This window comes from Pteropus alecto, unplaced genomic scaffold, assembly GCF_000325575.1.
Source record: "Pteropus alecto unplaced genomic scaffold, ASM32557v1 scaffold40, whole genome shotgun sequence".
Classification (NCBI taxonomy): domain Eukaryota; kingdom Metazoa; phylum Chordata; class Mammalia; order Chiroptera; family Pteropodidae; genus Pteropus; species Pteropus alecto.
The window spans coordinates 16,604,956-16,625,115 of record NW_006431919.1 but is presented as its reverse complement, the minus strand read 5'-3'; the positions used below and the strand labels follow the sequence as shown (position 1 = coordinate 16,625,115).

Genomic DNA, 20,160 nt, shown 5'->3' with positions numbered 1-20,160 from the left:
TTGCTTTTTAAAAAATGTCAGTACACGATAATAGGAAACCTGTCATGACTTTTAAAGCTTATCCCTTTTTGGGCTTCTTATTCTATAATTTAACATTCAAAGAGCATTAGATTGGCCTAATGCTCACCATTACTCATCCTAATACCTCTGCGTGCAGAAGAAAGGGAGATTTATCTGATGAAATAACTACTAGGGAACATGTCTGAGTTAGAACTTAGGGCTTTCTGCTTTTGGTTCTTAACTGATGATGCCTATCGGAGACATTTCCCAAAATTTCAAAATGCAGATTCTTCTATTAGACTGCCCTTAACAAACCATCGCTTCGTATATAATCTGATCGTTTCAACGACACATTTCTTCAATTTAGCCTTAAGTACAGGATTGAATACTTGATCCCTTAAGAAAGCTGACAATCTCCATTAGGCTAAATATTAAATCTTCTAAAATCGTAGGAAAAACAATTTGAATAGACTGCTAGAGAACTTAATAAATCCCTAATATTTATAATAGCCTCATTTTCTAATTAGTATGCATGAAAGACATTTCTATACTTAAAGGGGAGGAACAGTTCTCTATGTAGCTTAAACTCACCTTAAAAAATCATTTATTCTTTTAGAAAGGAATCCAAACACGACATAATAATAAAAATATCAAATTCCATTTAAAATGAATGTAATGTCTTAATTTTCAAAAAATAATATTCCATTAAAATTAACTCACTGATGTAGGCCTGACATCGATGTTTCAAGCATTTTAGGTGATACCATCTGCTCACAAAACACAACTCTGCAAATGATCTAAATGTGCAAATAACGGCATGACATGTGCAGATGCTTAAATGAAACATACAAGCAGTTCCAAAAGCATTGAGACGCATGGAAACAAGCTCAAAGCTCAAGGACTACCGTGCTCTTTTTTTTTTAAAAAAAGAACTCTTAATGCTCTCATTCCCATGTTTGATGAATCACCTAACCAGACTCCCATTCATACACTTGAGCATAAACTATTAAATACAATAACTAGGTTTCTGTCCTGTCATCTGTATATAAATGGAAGATTTGGGGTAGCCCATGCACACAGTTATTATTCAGAGACTGTGTGATTCTATGATCGTTTTAAGCATTTCTGAAAATAGTGTCAGAAAACATAATTTCCTAAAAGCAATCCTGTATTTTCTCTTAACACATCTGAAAGTGTGTTGCAACTATCATTCTGTAAATTGTAAAGAGTTAGGAATAAATAGTCACAAAACGATTATATTAAAATGCATGAATTTGGCTATACTGTCTCTAATTGCAAATAAAATGTATCAATGGGTTTGGCATTATTTGTAGAAACTTTACAAAGCTAGCAGGATTAATTAACTATAATATTCACAATAATCGGAGTTATGAAAATTATCTCCTTACAACAAATATTATCAGATATAAACAAATGAAAACAACATATGTAACTGTATTTTCTTTCAAAAATATATATGTAACTGCATTATTTCAGCTTAATTTATTAAAAGACAAAAACTCTGATTAATACCATGAGTTGTTTAATGAACAATTCAGTTGAAACATTTTCTTCCATAATCACTGTAAGTTATTACAGCTTAGGAAACCAGAGTACATGAGTAGAGTTGAAAACCTGTCAGCATAGAGTGATCGCAGAAACTCTAAGGACACTGTATTAAAACAATTTTAGTCTTGTCCCTGGCATATGACTCAAAGAAAGGAAAAGTCAGAGAAGACACTTACTCTGTAACAAGGATTTAAGCCCCCTTCTTTCCTTCCTTCCTTCTTTCTTCCTTCCCTCCCTCTGTTCCTCCCGCCCTTCCTTTAGAATAAATAAGGACATTTCAGGAAAGAGTAAATTCAGTATGACAATTATAGTATCTTTCCCTTTTTATTAACACTAGTTGTAACTTGTATGCTTATTTAAAAGCAGGTTCACATGTAACAACTTACTATTTATATATGAATATACACTTACTGCTCGGCTCCATTGAGAAACTATAAATTTCATCTATTGAACATTAGCAAAAAATTACATGTGTTTATCATCTGGATTATTCTCAGATTAATAGAGATAAATGACAAAACATAATCAGTAGCAGCTCTGCAACTTAATCATTGCATCTGAGCTATAGGAAGCACTTAATTACTCTCATTTACTAGGTTCAATCTAATGAGAAAGCATTAGCCAAATGAAAAGAATGCAGTACAAACAAACAAAATAGTTATACCATCATTAAAAAGAAACTCTGACAGTGCAGGTGACAGCATAGGCAGGATAAATTACCATAATGTTCTAAATGCTGAGCTGTCAGCATGCTAATGCCATGATCAGATACCCTGGGAATCTCAGCACTATAGCTGTCAGAAACAGGTATCATAAATCACCTCTCTCTACTATTCTGCTCATTATCACAGCTATAGTATACATGTTTTTCAGCATACTTCAGTACAAATTTGAAGGCAACACTTATTCTTGCGAGTGGGTCTGTTTACTCTTGCAGACACTGTAGACAATCCTTGCGTAATAAATGGATACTTTATTTTGCAATAATGAACTACAGATTTTAGAACATGATAGGCCTCTGCTTTTAATTCATAAACCATCTGAATGAACAGACTGCAAAAACAGCACATTTTCCCAAGCTGTACAATACAAGAGCAGTGAACCAGCTAAATTAACACAGCTCCGTTTAAAGAAATATCATTATTTGGAAGCTATTCCTGGATCTGGAAAACGACAGTAGCAGATACAAATGAGAACCACGTCCAATGACTAGGAACATTTAAGGAAACCGTCAACAGAGCTGAAAGGCAACCGAAGGAATGGGAGGGAATATTTGCAAATCATATATCTGATAAGGGGTTAATATCCAAAATATATGAAGAACTCATACAACTCAAGACTTAATAAAATCAGATTTAAAGATGGGCAGCTGATAGAATAGACACTTTCCCAAAGAAGACACACGAATGTCCAAGGATACTCAAAGGCGCTCAACATTACCACTTGTCAGAAAAATGCAAATCAAACCTCAATGAGATATCATCTCACACCTGTTAGAATGGCTATTATCCAAAGACGAGAAGAAGGTGCTGGCAAGGATGCGGGGAAAAAGGTGCATCGTGGTGTCTGCTGGGCACTGCTGGTGAGAATCTAAATCGGTGCAGCCAATGAAAAACAGCATGGAGGGTCCTCGAAAAGTTAAAAATAGAACTTCCATATGAGCCAGCAATTCCACTTCTGGGTATTTATCCGAAGAAAATGAAATCACAGTCTTGAAAGGGTATCTGCACCCGCATGTTCACTGCAGCATTATTTACAATAGCCAAGACATGGAAACAACCTAAGTGTCCATCAGTGGATAAAGAAAATGTGGCATATATACAAGGGAATACTATGAATGCCGCTTGAGAGCATTATGCTAAATGAAATAAGTCAGACAGGAAAAGACAAATATTGTATGATCTCATGTGTATGCGGAATCGAAAACAAAAAACATGAACTCACAGAGACAGAGAACAGACTGGGGGCTGCTAGAGGCCGGGCTGGAAAGGAGTAGACAAGTGGGTGAAGAGGGTCAAAGAAAAAAAAAGACAATCTTACTGTTTTTTGAGAGCTTATTATATGTCATCTCCTTTAATCCTTATGACAGCCTTGTGAATTGAATATTGCTATTCTAACTTTAGAGGCAAGAAAACCAAGGACCTGAGAGTTTGAGAAATTTGCCCACAGGCCACTCAGTGGTATAATCATGTTTGAACCCAAGTTTGTATATACCCTTATCAATGGTAGAGTAAGCAAAAGGATTTTGGAGCTAAAAGTCTAAGAACGTATGAAACACAAAGGTATATGAATAAAAAACATGTATACTGTATCTCTAGTATAAATAAAATGGTAGCAAACTGCTAATTGCCATGCACCAGAAAAAAACAGCTAAAAGGAAATCAGCTTTCATCCTCACGACATAATTTGTAATACCATCGTGCCAAGGAAAACAGTTGTTTATGGTGATGTATCTGTATTTCCAAGTTAGTTCTTACTAAAAAGCACAAGGTATGTTTAAGGAATAAAATTGTGTTTTTACGGACACAAAAAGTATTTTTAAAGTACTCTGAGCATAAAAATGTAAGAAAAAGAAAAAATATTACGGTATACTCAGGAAGAAATACACAATTTCCAAAGAAAATGAAAATGATGAATGACGTTTATTGTAATCTGTGTGCAGGTTCTCGTGTGCTTGTTTCAAGAAGAGAATGGTGTTTCTCGCTGGCTTCTTGAGTTTTGGTGGGAGGTAAATGATGGAAGAGGAAAGTGTTAAAAAACTGCTGTTTTAATGCTCCTGTATAATTTAAGCACATGTCGAAACTTCAAGTCAGTTTCACTTTGATAATAATATAGTTCTACTACTGTAACTAGAACACTTTTTCCTGTGAATTTGTCCTTTCCTGACTTAGCTACATACTATAGCCCAGGATTCTTCTTTGAAAAAGTAGAAAAACATCTGCTTAATGTTTGTTCCTTTTCTTTGCTTATGTTACACAAAAAAGTTTCATTATTTTTGTAGAATTTGACCCTTTTCTGGCTGTATTTAATTCTACCCATATGATTCTGAAACATAATACTATGACTCATTTCTAGGGTGCACTATGTCCTAAGCACTTTAATATTACAATAGGAAAAACCCTAGAAGTCCAGAGGATGGAGTGAACCCAGGTCAGTTTGGGACGAAGCTTGTATGATATTATTTACTGTATAATACTGTCTTCTCTTCTGACGTGTAAATTTGCTTTCTTAGATTGTCAGGGGAGAAAACTCTATAAATCTCACCTGCATTGATTTCTCTGACATGGTTTTACAGGACTTCTAACTGGAAACGGTTGCTCTGGTGGCTACTGGCTAACTCAGCACTTGACATGCTTTGCAAATGGGGAGTTCTGCAGCTGTAAGCTTTGGGGAATGGGCAGGCACAGAAACCCTGCTCTGCATCACCTCCCTGATCCCTAGATGGCGCTACGGGCTCAAATGCAGTGCCAGACTGAAGTCACCCGTGGACGCACAGGGGAAGGTGGGGGCGCCAGGTTCAGATGCTGTGCCAGGCTATCTTGTCACTGTGCACCTCAAAATATATTAGCTAGTCTGAGGTTCAGCTAACGCTCATTTCATTAGAATAAAATTTCTGGTAGTAAAAACTAGCAGGTTTTAAAAGATTTAAAATTTTGTTCCTGGGCAGACTGTCACCTATGTCCACGCTAATGGTATTCGCCATGTAGGAGTCCCAAGTCCCTCTGACTGTGGGACACCGGTAATGCTTGCTGGAATCCCGTTAGGCGGAGCACCAAGTCAGTATGTAGGTAAGGTGGGCCTACGGAACACCCCTACTGCAGACGTTAAAACTGAAACCACTTCTCCCAGCATAAATGGGGAACACAGTCACTGAGACATGAGTATGTAAAATCTGCACCTAAATGTTTGACGTTATGGGAAACTTAGGATATGGTTCTCTTTTTTATGATCATATGTGCAACTCAACTGGGCAATCAGTCTGTCTTACAGTGAACACTTTCCTGGGTCCACAAACAAGGCAGATAATATTTCTCTTTTTATCTGGAGGGAGATTTAAAAAAACTTTAGTCATCGTTTAAAAATATTTTAGTATTGTATTAGATGTCAATAATTTCTATTTCATCGTGGAAGTAAGATTTTATTACTAATACTCACAAAATAGGCTACAACCTCTTATTCACATAAATCAATGACAAACATTAATCAAGAATAAAAAAAGATGTTATTTTTGAAAGTTTTACTCTAGTTCAGCAAAAAATGTCTTAACCATTTGTTTTCTTTTCTATCCCCTGCATCTAATAAAAGAACCAAAACCACAGCTGGTCTGTTTTTCAAGTACTTAAAACACACGGCCCAGGACCGGCTTAATAACTGTTAAATGAAGGAAAAACACAGTTCTTTTAGGACCATTTAGTACTTCACCATGCCTCTAAAATGCTGACGAACACACAACAGATAAATCCTATTTAAAACATTCAGTCATTTCATCACATAAGAAAGAAAACAGAAAATTAGCACCTCGCAGTTGGATAAACTTCTAGAGGTAATAGACCAGCTCAATACCAGTCATATACTAAAATAAAACGTTTAAACATTCGAACACAATCTGCTTCAATTGTGATGAAATTCTTTCTATGTATTTTATAAAAATTAACTTTGGAAATCTGACTCAAGGATACCAAAATCAGGATATTCTGGTATTTTGTACTGTAAGCTCTTGGAGAAGGCAAATAGGGTCTCAAATATTGCTGCTAACAATTTTGACAACTTGTAGAAGGCATTATTCTTGAACAGAACTGTGAGATTCTCTGAAATTGAGAGGTCAACTTAAAAGACCCAAAACGTTGACCAAAAGTAAGGTTCTGAAATGTGGGGTGACAGTGTCGAGTAGTAGTTCTCAAAATTTTTTGGTCTCTGGTAGGACACTTTTAAAAACTACTTTGAGGAGAAACTCAAAGGACTTTTGTTTATGTGAGCTCTATCTATTGATATTTACTATATTAGATACAAAATAGGATTAAAAATATTAATTCATCAGAAAAATAATATTACATGTGGATTAACATTTTAATGACAAAGCTATATTTTATAAAATGAAAAATTTAGTGAGAAGGATGGCGTGCTTACATTTTTATAAATCTCTTTATATGTGGCCTAACAGAAGCAGAAGCAGCTGGATTTTTGTATCTGATTCTGCAGTCAATCTGTTGTAATATCACATGGCATATAGCCTCTAGAAAACTCCAGTGTACATTCATTAGTGCATGAGAGTGCAAAGGTTAATATTGTCCTAACATTGCTTTGAAAATAGTTTTGACTCAGTGACTCCCTGAAAGGGTCTTGGGATCACTGCCAGGAGCCCCTGGACCACATGCTGAGACCTGTCGGCATGGAGGTTAAAGCCTCAGGTTCTAGATTCGGAGTTGCCGGGTCTGAATCCCAGCTCCTCTTCTTACTGGCTATGTGAACTAACTTCTTTGGGAGTCAATTTCCTCATCTGCAAAATGGAGATTAGTAATAACGCCTGCCTTGGAGAAGCTGCTGTATGAATTAAATGAGATGACTCATGTCAAGAACGTGGCCGGGTAGATAATGATTTTAAATAATAGTAAAACTAACATTAAAAATGTTTTGCTTTAAAATAGGTGTGGCCATCTTCCCATTGAAAATTTGCTGAGTCCAGCCATTTTACCGATGTAATGCTAATATTTAGCACCATTCGGAACATGTCTGCAACATAGGTGGTGCTCGAACATTTGCAAATAAATTAATGTTTATTTATTGTCCAGTGAATGGACAAATGGCTGTCCACATACAATGTTTATTGTCCAGTGAATGGACAAATGGCTGTCCACATACAATGGCTGTATCCATATTCCAACAGTAACACAATTCCTCTCTTTTCAAATGTTTAGTGATATGTCTTCAGATCTATTTGCAACTGGCAGTGTGGCTGGGCTGCTTTATTAGAATTACGCTGTACTTATGTCATGTGGGGAAGTAGGAAGGAAGAAAGGAAACCTGCTCTCATTAAATATCTACTCTACGCTAGCAAGTATTTTGAGAAGTAGGGATTTTTATCTCCACTTTACAAAGGAAAACTAAGATGAGGTAAGCTATATAATTTTGTTTGTGGTTGTACAGCTAACATATTTTTCCTACTATTCCTTGCAACGTCTCTAAACATTTTTCCAGAGTTTTATTTAATTCCTTGCATACGATACATCTTCGATAAATGTTTACAGAATGAAGATGGCAGATTGTATCCAATCCAAAGGAGGTGGATTCTGAAAACTGCATCATGGAAAGACAGGGTATCCTGCAGCAAGGCAGGTCACCATCACCAAGGCCAATGCTATTTTGGCTACAGAACTCTTTACGAGGAGGTTGATGAGGAGGTTGATACATCGCCACCAGACTCATAAAAAAGAAACACGCAAAGCAGGAGCAGCAACATCAGACATACTTTTGACTTTAACTTGGTTTTGGAGGACAGTCACCCCTTAAGGACCACCGTTATTCCTGCTTAGCAAGTAGTACGATAGTAACTTTTCAGACTCAGTGTATCTACCATGGCTCACACTTAGAAACAAAGAGACAAGAATGATTATTTTTTTTTAAGACAAGTTATCAGGAGGCAAATGATGGTTGCGATGTTTGGGACAATGAAGCTCTGCTACGCATAGTAATAACAGGAGAATAGCCAGCAGATGTTATTTTATAAGAAACATTATTTATCACCCGCAATCCGTGATTTTTCCATCAAGTTCACTCTTTCATTCAGTGTTTACTGGATGTCTGTCATTTTTCTAGGCGCTAGATGTACAGAGATGAATAAGGCATGGTCCCTAACTGCAAGGGGCTCACCTCCCAAAGGGATCAGACGCAAGGACACAGACAAGTACCGCAGAGTATGATAAATGCTTTTATTGCTTTGCACCACGTGCCAAGCCAATCTGGAGGAATAGCTAATGCACAGAGTTATCGGAGAAGGGTGGAGAACATTCCAGAGAACAGGGAAGAGAGTGTATGAGGGCCCAAAAGTACTGAAGGAACAGCATGTTCGAGGAAGTGTCCACGATTCAGTGAAGCCAGTGAGAGGTGGACTGAACACAGGGCAGCGGAGGGGCCGGGGCCTGGGAGTCTGGATTTCGCCTCGAAAGCACGGGGAGTTCGTTACCGAAAGACGGATGCCTCAGAATGAGCATCCTCGCAGTTCTGTCTAGATGTCTAGATGTGACGATGGGAAATCAAGACTGGAATTAGTACATGAAAAATAAAAATGGTCTGAATGTGGCAGAAGGGGAAAGGAAAATGCAGAAAAGTTCAAGAGAATTTAGGACGGGAGACGACTCTGAACAACTTCCACATCTGTCACGCGGAGACTGAGGTGTGAATGACGTCCGCGTAAGCGGCACTGAGAGATGTTTGGGGAGAAGGTGAGTGAATGGCTGAACCTCGAAAACGATGAGCTTGAAACAGCGCACGAGACGCAAGCGGAGATACACGGGAGATTAGGCGGGTCTACGCCCAGAAGAGAGACGACATTACAGCGCTCGCGACATCACGTTTACGTACTTGACCTCCACATGTAGGAACTAACTTAATCTTTATAGCACCCCTACCAGATAGGTACTTTATCATCCGCACTTGACAGATGAGGAAACTGAAACATAAAGAGGTATAAACATTTGTCCAGACTCACACGGCTAGGAAGTAGCAGGGTTGGAATTTGAACCAGGCAGTCGGGCTTATATACTATGTTCTGCTCCTGATGAACAGATTAGAAAAACATTATTTGTAGAGACCTGTAATTAATTTTTAAACATTTTTTTCTGATAATGAGAGTAATAATATTCAGAAACAATTCTAATCATAAAAATAAAATTTACTTTTAAATGTAATTTCTATAAATACTATACTAAATATTTTGTATAATAAAATATGTTAATAAGAAAAAAAGGAATATAAATTCTATCGCTTCGAGGCAACCATTGATTACATTTTAGTATACTTCCTTTCAGTCTTTTTCAAGAACTATGCTCTTACCCTGGAATATGTAATTTTTAGCCCATTTTTTAAGATTTAAGATAACATAAATATTTCCTCAGGATATTAAAATTTCTAACCTATCATTAATGGCTATAAAATTTCTTCAAACTGATGGACACAATGTATTCAACCAATGCCTTAGTGCTGGACATTTATTGTTCTTTATTTCCCACTATTATAAGAAAATTGCATTAAACATCTTTGCACATCATGCTCTTTTTGCCCACAATTAATTTAAAAGTAAATTCTCTCAGGATAGTCATAGATGATAATTTCAAAACAATATGCATAGACAGTGATGGATAAATGTTATAAATAAAACCTAACTTTTTTTCTAGAAATAACTTCAAAAACATATATTATTTAACAGAAAATTATTTCAAAAACGAATACAATAAAAGTAAATGGAAATATAGCTAAAAGGAAAATGGCTTCTTAAGAACAGTTATTTTTAAACTGTAACAGATAATTTCAAATGCATTAAAATAGTAATGTTTCTTGATTTGGCCTGGCAATATTTTCAGTTGTATTTGATTAACACACATTTCATTAAGGTCTTCCAAAATAAGTGAAATTCTGTTGGCCACGTTCTAATAATATGATTTAATTTGAGTGAAATATTAGATAGAAAACGTGTAAAACTCAAAAAACTTAACACCTACATGATGACATCTGAACTTTAATCTTTTAAACTTATGTTTAAAGTATGTTGATATACTATATATGAATCTTTTCTATTACGATCGTCTTTTCTATTGAAATTTACAATTATATCATGTAATTATACAAGTCCCCTTAATAGTTACACTGCTTCATGCTTAAGGAATTGAAAACGATACTAAAAATTGAGACCACCCACCACCCCAAAAACCCCGAACATCCAAACTGTTACTTATATAACTGTTGGGCAAGGCATCTAACTTACAAAAATTTCTATCCCCATGAGAAAAAAATGGAAAACTTTGCCACGTCAACTTTACTTTTTAATCACACAATGGGAAGATGAGTAAATTATAATATTCATCACCAATAAGCCTTCTTTGAGTAAGTATCAATTGACTCTGACCATAATTGATAACCTAAGCCAATAGTACATTCTGTTACAATTCCAGGTTCAAAAGGTTAATTATGGCCTGGCCACAGGCTCATCCGGAAACCTGAAACTGATTGCTATATGCCTTCTTAATGAAGACATACTGCACGGATTGTAGGTGCATACTGACAAGTGATCGGAACCTCCGACATCAATGTAGCAAGCATTAACCTTCGCCACGTCAATTTAACTGTCATTCTCACGGTTTATATCCCACCCGGTCCTTTTATTCTATGAGAAAGACAGAGTCTGATACCTATTTCCTTTGCAAAGGCAAGATTTCCCTTTTCATTCTAATGAATACAAGAATCAATAATGGTAAGTCAATTCAAACTATGTTATGAATTAACAATACCCAAGAAAGTTAAGAAGAGATTAGAGTGATGATGAGAGTTATCATTTGTCACCAAAATCTTTAATTTGCACATAGATTTACTGCCCCGGTGCACAGGGCATTAGAAAAATATCAGCATCTTTTCCTTCTAAGAGGCACTTACACTGTCCCCTTATTTATAAGCCAAGAAAAGGAAATGGCAGGCTGAATTATGAGCATCAACTCACAGATAAAACCAATTTAGCAACTTTCATGGCTTGCACCCAACACTCACTGCCAGTCTGGGGAAGAAGAACCAGTATGTTCTAAAGCAGAGTAGGGACTAAGATATCTTCAATACAGCATAGTTTCTGAACAGATCGTGGGACAATAACTAGCAACAGAATCATTTCCTTGATGATAGACAACAGAGAAGCAAAGTGGTATAAAAAGACACTAAAATATAAGGCTGACAACATAATGGCTGTGTTCTTTACTATCTGTGGGCCTTTCAACCAAACATTTCGTCTTTCTGGGTCTCGGTTTCTTCACCTATAAAACAGGAATAATTCCCGTTTGCTTTATCTCATAAGGCGGAGGTTTTCATCCATGGCTGTACACTAGGATCGTGCTGAACTTAATGAAACAAGGATAATCGGGTCCCGCCCCAACAAGTTCTGATGTAATTGGTTTTGCGTGTTCCCAGGCACGGGTATTATTACTATTTTTTGGTGGTTTTTGTTTAGAAAGATTTCTTAAAATTTTACTTTTTAAACTTTTGACTATGGAAATGTTCAAACATATACAAACATAACAGGAATACTTTAATGAATCCCAGGTACTCATTACCAAGCTTCAAAGATTATCGATATTTTGCTAGTTTTGTATCATCTGTTCCCCCACCCTCCAACACTTAAAAGTTTTTGTTGGAGTATTTTATAGCAAATCCACACTGGCATTAAAAAAAAAAAAAAAAATTCCCCATATGATTATACTATACAGCCAGTATTAAGAACCAGATGAGAATTTAAAAAATATTTTCCAAATTACAAAAGAATAATACTAAAAACAATTCTATGTCCAAATGAATGATTGGGCTCAAGCATTTTTACTGAAATTGACTGATAGGTCATCAGAATAAAACAGTTTCGTGAATACCATGTCAGTCATTTTCACCCTTTGAACGGACTAGTTCTTTCACAAAAGAGACCCTTCCTAGGCCACAGGAGAAAAATCTTATTTCTCCCTTCACACCCAATATTTTCACCTTTACCTCCCCATCTTCTGGTTCCCCAAATGTGCTACTCCCTCAACCTGGAAGAATGTACCCCACCGCGACCCCTCGCCCCCATCTACCCGGCCACTTCCCATTTGGCCTCAAGGCCCAGAACAGCTGTCCCTTCAGGAAGTCCTCTGGCTCCTCTCTCCCTGTCTTGCTCTCGTCAGGCCCCAGGGAGCTTTGTCTTCTGAGGGCCGCTGCGGGCCTGTCTTTGCCTCAGTCACAGTGTGAGCTCCCTGTGCTGTTTCCTGTCAGTCTCGCCACCAAACACGGGGTTCTCAAGGGCAATGATGATTCACAACAGCTGTGGTCCACGATGGGCCGTCAGTGCGCTCGGGTTTTCAAACACACAGGTCAGCTACTTTCTCTGGGAGCCCAACTAGAGATGCTCAACAGTCTGTTCACCAGCTTCCTGATGTGGAGAACACTTTACTCCATGCAGCGAAACCTCAGTTGACTGCCTAAAGGGCCACAAGCCCAAGGAATGACCGCTTAGTAGATGAAACACAGACATATAAGAATGTATAGGGAACCCTAATTACATCTTCCCCCCAACAAAACCACCCCAACTTCAGAATGGCCTGCTGCCGAGAACCTGGTTTCTGTATCAGGCCAATGAAGAGAGAGACTGATTCTAAAATACCCATAGATGTTTTTGCTATTTAAAGATATAAAATAGAGGGACATTTTTGAATAAAGAAAAGCTTTCCTCTCCAAAAGTTTAAAGACAGAACATGCTAAGGAGCACAGTTTATTAACCTATAATATATAATACATGGCCACCGCTTATATAAACACATCCTCTGGGATTATTTTCCCAATAATGTAGGGGATCACAGGGAAAAAGAAACGACTGTCTTCAGAGATGATAATAAGAGCAGTTGGAATAATAGCAATAACAACATCAACAACAGAACCATCTAATTCTTAATGAGGACTATGTGTCGGTTACCATGCTAAGCATATTATCTCAATCCGCATATCAGCCCTAGAAGTAGATATTATTATCTACATTTTATGACGAAACTGAAGCTTAGAGAGCTAAGAATTTGCCCCCAAATAAAAAGAGATAGTAAGTAGCGGTACAGGGGTTTCGTTTGTCTAATAGTTCGGGAGGAGAGAACTAAAGACAGAGAAAAACTAAAAAAGGAGCTGACATGATTCAGATTTCTTCCCCGCACTGGTCACTCATGGCCTGCAACAAGCTCTGCACTGGATCTAGAAAATTACTAAGGGACAGTTCTTTAGGAGCTCCTCAAAGCAGAAAGTGGTAGCCTTTCATAAAACATCAGTTTACAAGATGATGCGAAGTCAAGAATCACAAACTTTAATTACGCGGACACAATTGATGTGTCATGTTATCTAAAACCATCATAATTCCTTTTGTACTAGCGTATGAATCTCTAAAAGGTCTAGTACGTACTCTGAAATTCTCACTGAGATCTCAAAATAATTCATAAATATCCCTCTTCTTCCCTCCTCCACCCACAATTTTTTGTAAATAAACTAGCTTTTAAGGTAGACACTGATTTTTACAAAAGTTAACAAGAACTTCAATGGCTTTTTAGTGACCTTTGCTTCAAATCGTTTTGGGAAGAAAACAGACAAAAACAAGTTAATAAATATGACACGCGAATACTTAAGACTCTCCTCGAAGGAATAAAATACACTAACACTGTATAATCATGAAGTGTTTAACGCCTTTCATGATGAACAAAACCCTTTTACATGCATTTCATGTTATTTCACCTGATCTTCACACGATCCACTGAAACAGAAAGGCCCGTCGACATGTCCGTTTTGAACTGGAGAAAAGTAAGGCCCAGGAAGCTTACAACCTGCCAAAGGTAACCTGACTAAAACCCTTCTTGTTTTCCATGCGTTTATCAGCATCAACAGTGAATTTCCTCTGGTGGGCTATAAACGTAGCACCAGATGGAAAGGATTGTGCTTTCTTTTTATTTATAGTCAGCAATGTCTTGAACAAGTTCAACTCCAAACGATAAAATAGAAAAGACTCACGAAGCCATAGAAACAAAGTCTCTGGCCCATGTCAGTCCCGGGGATAACCTTCTCTTCTCTATGAACGTGATGAAAGGCATCACGACAAGTCTGTCAAGGGAGTAAAAAGTAAAGACAATCAGATGGAGTAAAATAACATACCTTGATGGCATTATGAGCTATTTAGTAAGAATGGATTTGGAATTCACATAGCTGACTTTGTTAGAAGTTAAAAGATTCTGGAAACAAAAAGGAAAGTAAAATTAAATGAGTTATAAGGAAAAGGACAGTAGGGACAGAACACAGAAAATCTGAGTATGAGTAAAGTAGGACTGCAAATCGGATCAAGACTGCACGAAGTGAAATGTACTCCTCTTGGCTAAATTGCGGATGTTACCATAAACTAAGATCAGCCAGACAGTAAACGTCCATAAATCCTCTATGTGAAGAGAGCGTAGTTCTGGAAGATCAGAAGAATCAGTGTTAAAAGACAGGCCTAGGCGAGGACATGTGAAGTTAAGAGCCTACAGAATCTGATGAAGCATTTTTGCTCTCAGATGCCGAGAGAACTTCTACGGTTATTCACAGGATGTGTTTCCGAGGAACACAGAAATATTGGGAGGATGCACAAAGACACAAACCAACCTTAACTGCACAGATCATTACACAGAAATATTGGGAGGATGCACAAAGACACAAACCGACCTTAAATGCACAGATCATTACATACAGATGATAATGATGATGATGATGATGATGATGATGATGACGATGACGACGACGACGGTAACAGTACAAATAGCAGGTTCAATTTATTGAAAAAATTTTGATGATGATGATGATGATGACGACGACGATGACGAAGACGGTAACAGTAAAAATAACAGGTTTGATTTATTGAAAAAATTACAAAATGTCAGCCACTTGGACTATTTTACAGACATAATCCTAATCCTCATTATAACTTTGCAATGAAGGCACGACTGGCCTTATTTTCACTAGAGAAAATGTAACAGAACTTAGTTCATCTAGTACTCAGTGACTTGCCTAAGCCAGCAATCTCTTATCACCTAAAATACGCAATTAAAAATCACACATATATTGGTTACCACCATCTATTTTGGGATCTGATGAGTATTATCTTCCATTAAATTAAAAAAACACAAGGCCTTACAACAGGGTTAATTGGTTCTCTCATTTCTTGATCTGTTTCGGAACCTACTGCAGAGGTAACATATGTCAAGATATATGGAATGCTGGTAAATTGTACTTTCAAGGCAATGGACGACGTGCCCTTTAAAATAGACTTTTCACACCTAATGATTATTTTTAACAATATACTTTTTTAAACCAAAATAATGTTAGCTTCCACTCTAGAGTAACTTAGCATAATCCAGAACTGTATTTAGTATTTTAGTATGCTACTTCAGTTAGTGGAGATCCAGGTCTATGTGATTATAAAACCAGGAATCTTTCCAACTCATCACCTGGGCTCAAGCCCAGCTCTGCTTTCGTCTGCATTACTTCATCGCCCAAAGCACTAAATTAGACTGATGCAGACAGGGGATTATTGCTTCAAGTGAAAACGGATGTGACATTTACACAGTTAATCTGATTACATTACGAGACTGCAGAAAAACTAAAGTGAAAATAACCAACGAATTTCTATGGTCATTTTAAAAATATACAACTGGTTAGGGTTCAGGAAATTATAGCAGCCATTGAGTTCATATTTGTCCTTTGTCCCTGAAATAACAGACAGTGACAATCAGCAGGTGGTTTCCAGAAGTTCCCTTTTTGCATAAGCTAATGCACACAATTGGGTTCTTGATGTTCTTTCTGGAGAGAGGAATCATTCATTACCAAGGCATTATTAAGGCAAAGACTTTTTTTTTCAGTCATGATGCAGCTATTATATCAAGTGTATAATTTTGTATCATCATCAACTTAGTAAACATAACCGTCTAATATGTGCTAAGCAATAATAAACACTAGGAGATAAAAAAATAGAGCTTCTGATCTCAAGAAACTTACAGTCCATAGGTCACATATAAACACATATTAATTGTCTATGATATGTAGAAAAATGTATTTCTATCTTTTATAACAAATTTGGGAGATTAAACCACAGTGGCAAGGACTTAGATGTTGATAGAATATAGGGTTGGCAGGAAGCTGACTTTACAATACACTTGTCTTCCCCCAAATTCAGAGACAGAAGTATAGACATTACTTACAGATGAGTACTTTCCATTATACAGAACGTAAACCAAACTAGTATTAGCAGGAATTCACTAAATGCGAGGCATGGCATTTTAGGACTAGAGATCAAGGGTGAATAACCATTGAGGACATTAGAAGCGTCTGGTAGTGTGCAGGACAGGTTCCTTGAGCACTGCTACTGTGGGGCTAAGGACAAGCTGGGCTTCCTAGGACTTTTTAGAAGCTAGATGAACTTCAGAATAAGCATTTCACTACGATGTGAAAAAAGTCTTTTAGCAAAAACACATGTAGGTGACAGATACTGTTAACCTCTTTTGCTTGAGAATTTCTCCAGTTAGAACTTCAGCAATAATTTAGTATAATACCTCATTTTATACACAAAATCTTAAGAGAGTGAGTTCATGCAGTAAACTGGAGGTAGAGCCTTGTACCTGGTTTATCCTGATTGGGAGGGAAGTCTCAACATCCCTTTTTTCTTAGTTTACTATAATGACACTATTATGGAAGGCGACTATGTATTTTGGAAGTCAATATGACATTACAGACCATCGGTCACAAATTGGGAGCCGTTTTGTTGTAAGAGTCACTACAACAGAACTTATCTATGTAGTCATAGATCGATTTGGCTAAGTAATTTTAGATCTTCAACATAACTTGAAGTATCATTCAATATGTTATTGGGAGTTCACTAAATGTCAAACGCAGAACTTAAAGTCTAGAGATCACAGGTAAGTAAGAATTCTCAGAGCTTAAGACGCTCCCGATGGTGTGTGGCACAGACGTGTGAGTGTGCAACGTAACTGTTGCAGTAAAAGGATGTACAAGGAGACATGAAAAGAAAAAAAGTAATGCCAATTTTGGAGAAAATACCTTCCGTTTTGGTAGAAACTGGTTGACTGTTATTGCCATTTAATAAGGCATAAAAATGATTTTACATAAGAACAAAATATTCAAATTTAGAGTTTGCCATGAGAAGAGAAAAATTATGTGTTCTTTAAAAAGAACAAATGTTTTATAAGTAGGACCAACACAGACATAATCATAGTTTACTAGCACTTAACATTAAGTAAGATTTTGCAGCAAGGATTTTTTTTTTCCTTTATTAAAGGATGTTTTTTTTTGCTTTATTATAATTTTTTAGGTAACAAATCATATTTTCCCACTGACTTTAATAAATTTAAATCACGTTTTTTGGTGAAATTTCTGGTCCCCAAAACAAATGTTAATAAAATGACCCACTGAAGATCACCTCATCAAAATAAAATATTTAAACATAAAAAACCTATAGTAATCGGTGTAAAATATAAACGCAAAGTAACAAGGAAATGACTTTATTTAACTAGGAACTGTACTAAATTGAACACTCTCTACAGTAAAGACCTCTTTCTTCATTGTTTAATCTGTAATTCCTATCATGTTTAGGAAGCTATTGTCTTTTTTTTTTAAATGTAAATGTTTACTGATAACAGAGGCAAGGATGAAAACTGTGAAACGTTAAGTCAGCAAGTGAATAAATAAATTCAGCAAAACATTGTTGTAAAAGTTACATCTGGTCATAACCAAAAAGTGCAGTGTCAAGAATTTGAGATCACACATCAAACCTGGGTAACAAAAACTTGTACTAGCAAAGTACCTAAATAAATTAGTCTGACAAAGCGGCAATTATTTAGGAGTTCAAATGCCTTTGTATATGCTAATTCGAATAATTCTCACAGTAATCCAGTTTAGATGAGAAAACTGGGGCCTCAAAGGGTTATGTGACCAGGAAGTCAGAGGGAAGAGTCAGACTAGAACGGATCTTGATTTCTAACTACTCTCCTTTTAGAAATCACGAGTCAGTCCAAATTTGAGCGAAAAGGAGATAAGACCACACTTGGATTCTGAGATGCATGTGTTTCTGAGTCTTCCTACACTGAGATTGCCTGGGAATCATCACAAGTTCATCTATTTTGTACAAGCTCAGCAGTCATTTGCCCAAACAAAGTGATCAATTTATTTCCTTACCAAATTCAGAATTAATCACCATGTACCTGAAAACCTCAGGCTCCCAGAGAACACAAGAAAATGGTTGATCAATCGTTCCTTGATCAGCACCTTTAGAATGCTGGAAGTAACAATGTTTTCTGTTTTTTTTTTTTTTTTTTTCATATGAGAAACAAGTCACTCTACTTGAGGTGAGCACAAGTTGGGTAAGCAACACAGTATCACCAATTCAGAGGAGACAGTTAGATATCAGAAAAAGACCCACTTTTATGGGACAAATGGGGGTACAGTTAAAAATGTTGTAGCAGAAATTACTTTGAAAGATTATTTTATTACTTATGTTATGTGATAGAAAAAAGTGACTTCAAACCAAAATTCTAAACCTAAGGAGTCACAGAACTTAAGAGTTAAGAGGATCCTCAGGACATTTAGTTTTTTTTTTTAATTAAATTTATTGGGGTGACATTGGTTAATAAAATTATATAGGTTTCAAGTGTACAATTCGATAATACATCACCTGTATATCGCGTTGTGTTCACCACCCAAAGTCAGATCTCCCTCCTCACCACGTGTTGGGTCCCTTTACCCTTATCTACCCTCCTCTACTCTCCCTCTCCCCTCTGGCAATCGCTCAACTGTTGTCTGTGTCTATGAGTTTCTGTCTGTCTTGTCCATCTGTTGCTTTCAGTTTTATATCCCACATATGAGTGAAGTCATATGTGGAATATTACCCAACCATAAGAAATGATGAAATACTGCCATTTCCAACAACGTGGATGGATCTTGAGATGATCATGCTAAGCGAAATAAGTCACATGGAAAAAGTCGAGAGCCATGTTATTTCAGTTTCTAAATAAGGAAATGGAGAATTACAAAAGTTAAGTGACTGTTACACAAACGGTTAATAAAAGAGCAGGGAACATACATTTCATCTGATAGCATCTGCATTCAGCATATCTAACATGGATGACAGAAAACTGATCAAGAGCTCTCTCTTCTTTTAAAAATTTCAATGAACTAATGTATCCTTAAGTCTAAGTTCACATCAAATCAGATTTTATGTGAAAATTTTTATTTACCAGTATTTGGTTCACGATACTTACTATCAAAAAATTGAGTTGGTATTCTCAGTTTGAGTTGGAAAGGGTATTTCCAAATAACAAAGAAATATCTTACTTTCTCCAGGATAACTGCTGTAAGAATTAGTTGATTACTTAGAAAGTTACCTGTCTGTAAAGGTGAGTTTTCAATGGTTTAAAGTATTTCGAAGTGTTTTTTTAACGATAAAATCCATAATTCTATACCTTGAAACAAAGGATGCTGCATGACATGTTTGGTTAATATTTGAACACTTGCATCAGATTCAGCTCATTGTGAGTTTACCGCTAAATGCTGTATCAATCTAATATCTTATAAATCATTCATGCAAAACAAATTGCAGAGTATATTGGGAAGCAGTTCTCAACCCATCTCTCTTTATTCAATGACCATGGTGTAGCTCTTATCCTCTTATTAAATGATCTGGAGATCTGTCACTTAAGTCAGTTTTACTGACTGGGGGAAAAGAATAAAGAAAAATATTAAAAGTGCCACTACTAGAGACAGGACGTCAAAGGTGAGAACACCTACTGTGTGCCTCCTCGGAGA

General features: G+C 36.6%; 1 protein-coding gene across 5 annotated transcripts in view; it reads right to left on the bottom strand.

Annotated features, from left to right (window-relative positions):
* Window positions 1–20,160, bottom strand: part of RANBP17 (RAN binding protein 17) — a 245,233-nt gene that overhangs the window by 123,137 nt on the left and 101,936 nt on the right. For 3 of the 5 annotated variants that reach the window (XM_025043079.1, XM_006906589.3, XM_025043082.1), the window contains one exon: window positions 9,275–9,340. The exons of the other annotated variants lie outside the window; for them this stretch is intronic. In XM_025043079.1, coding sequence (XP_024898847.1) covers window positions 9,275–9,340 — 66 coding nt within the window. The remainder of the gene's footprint in view (window positions 1–9,274; window positions 9,341–20,160) is intronic. 5 annotated transcript variants of the gene reach the window in all.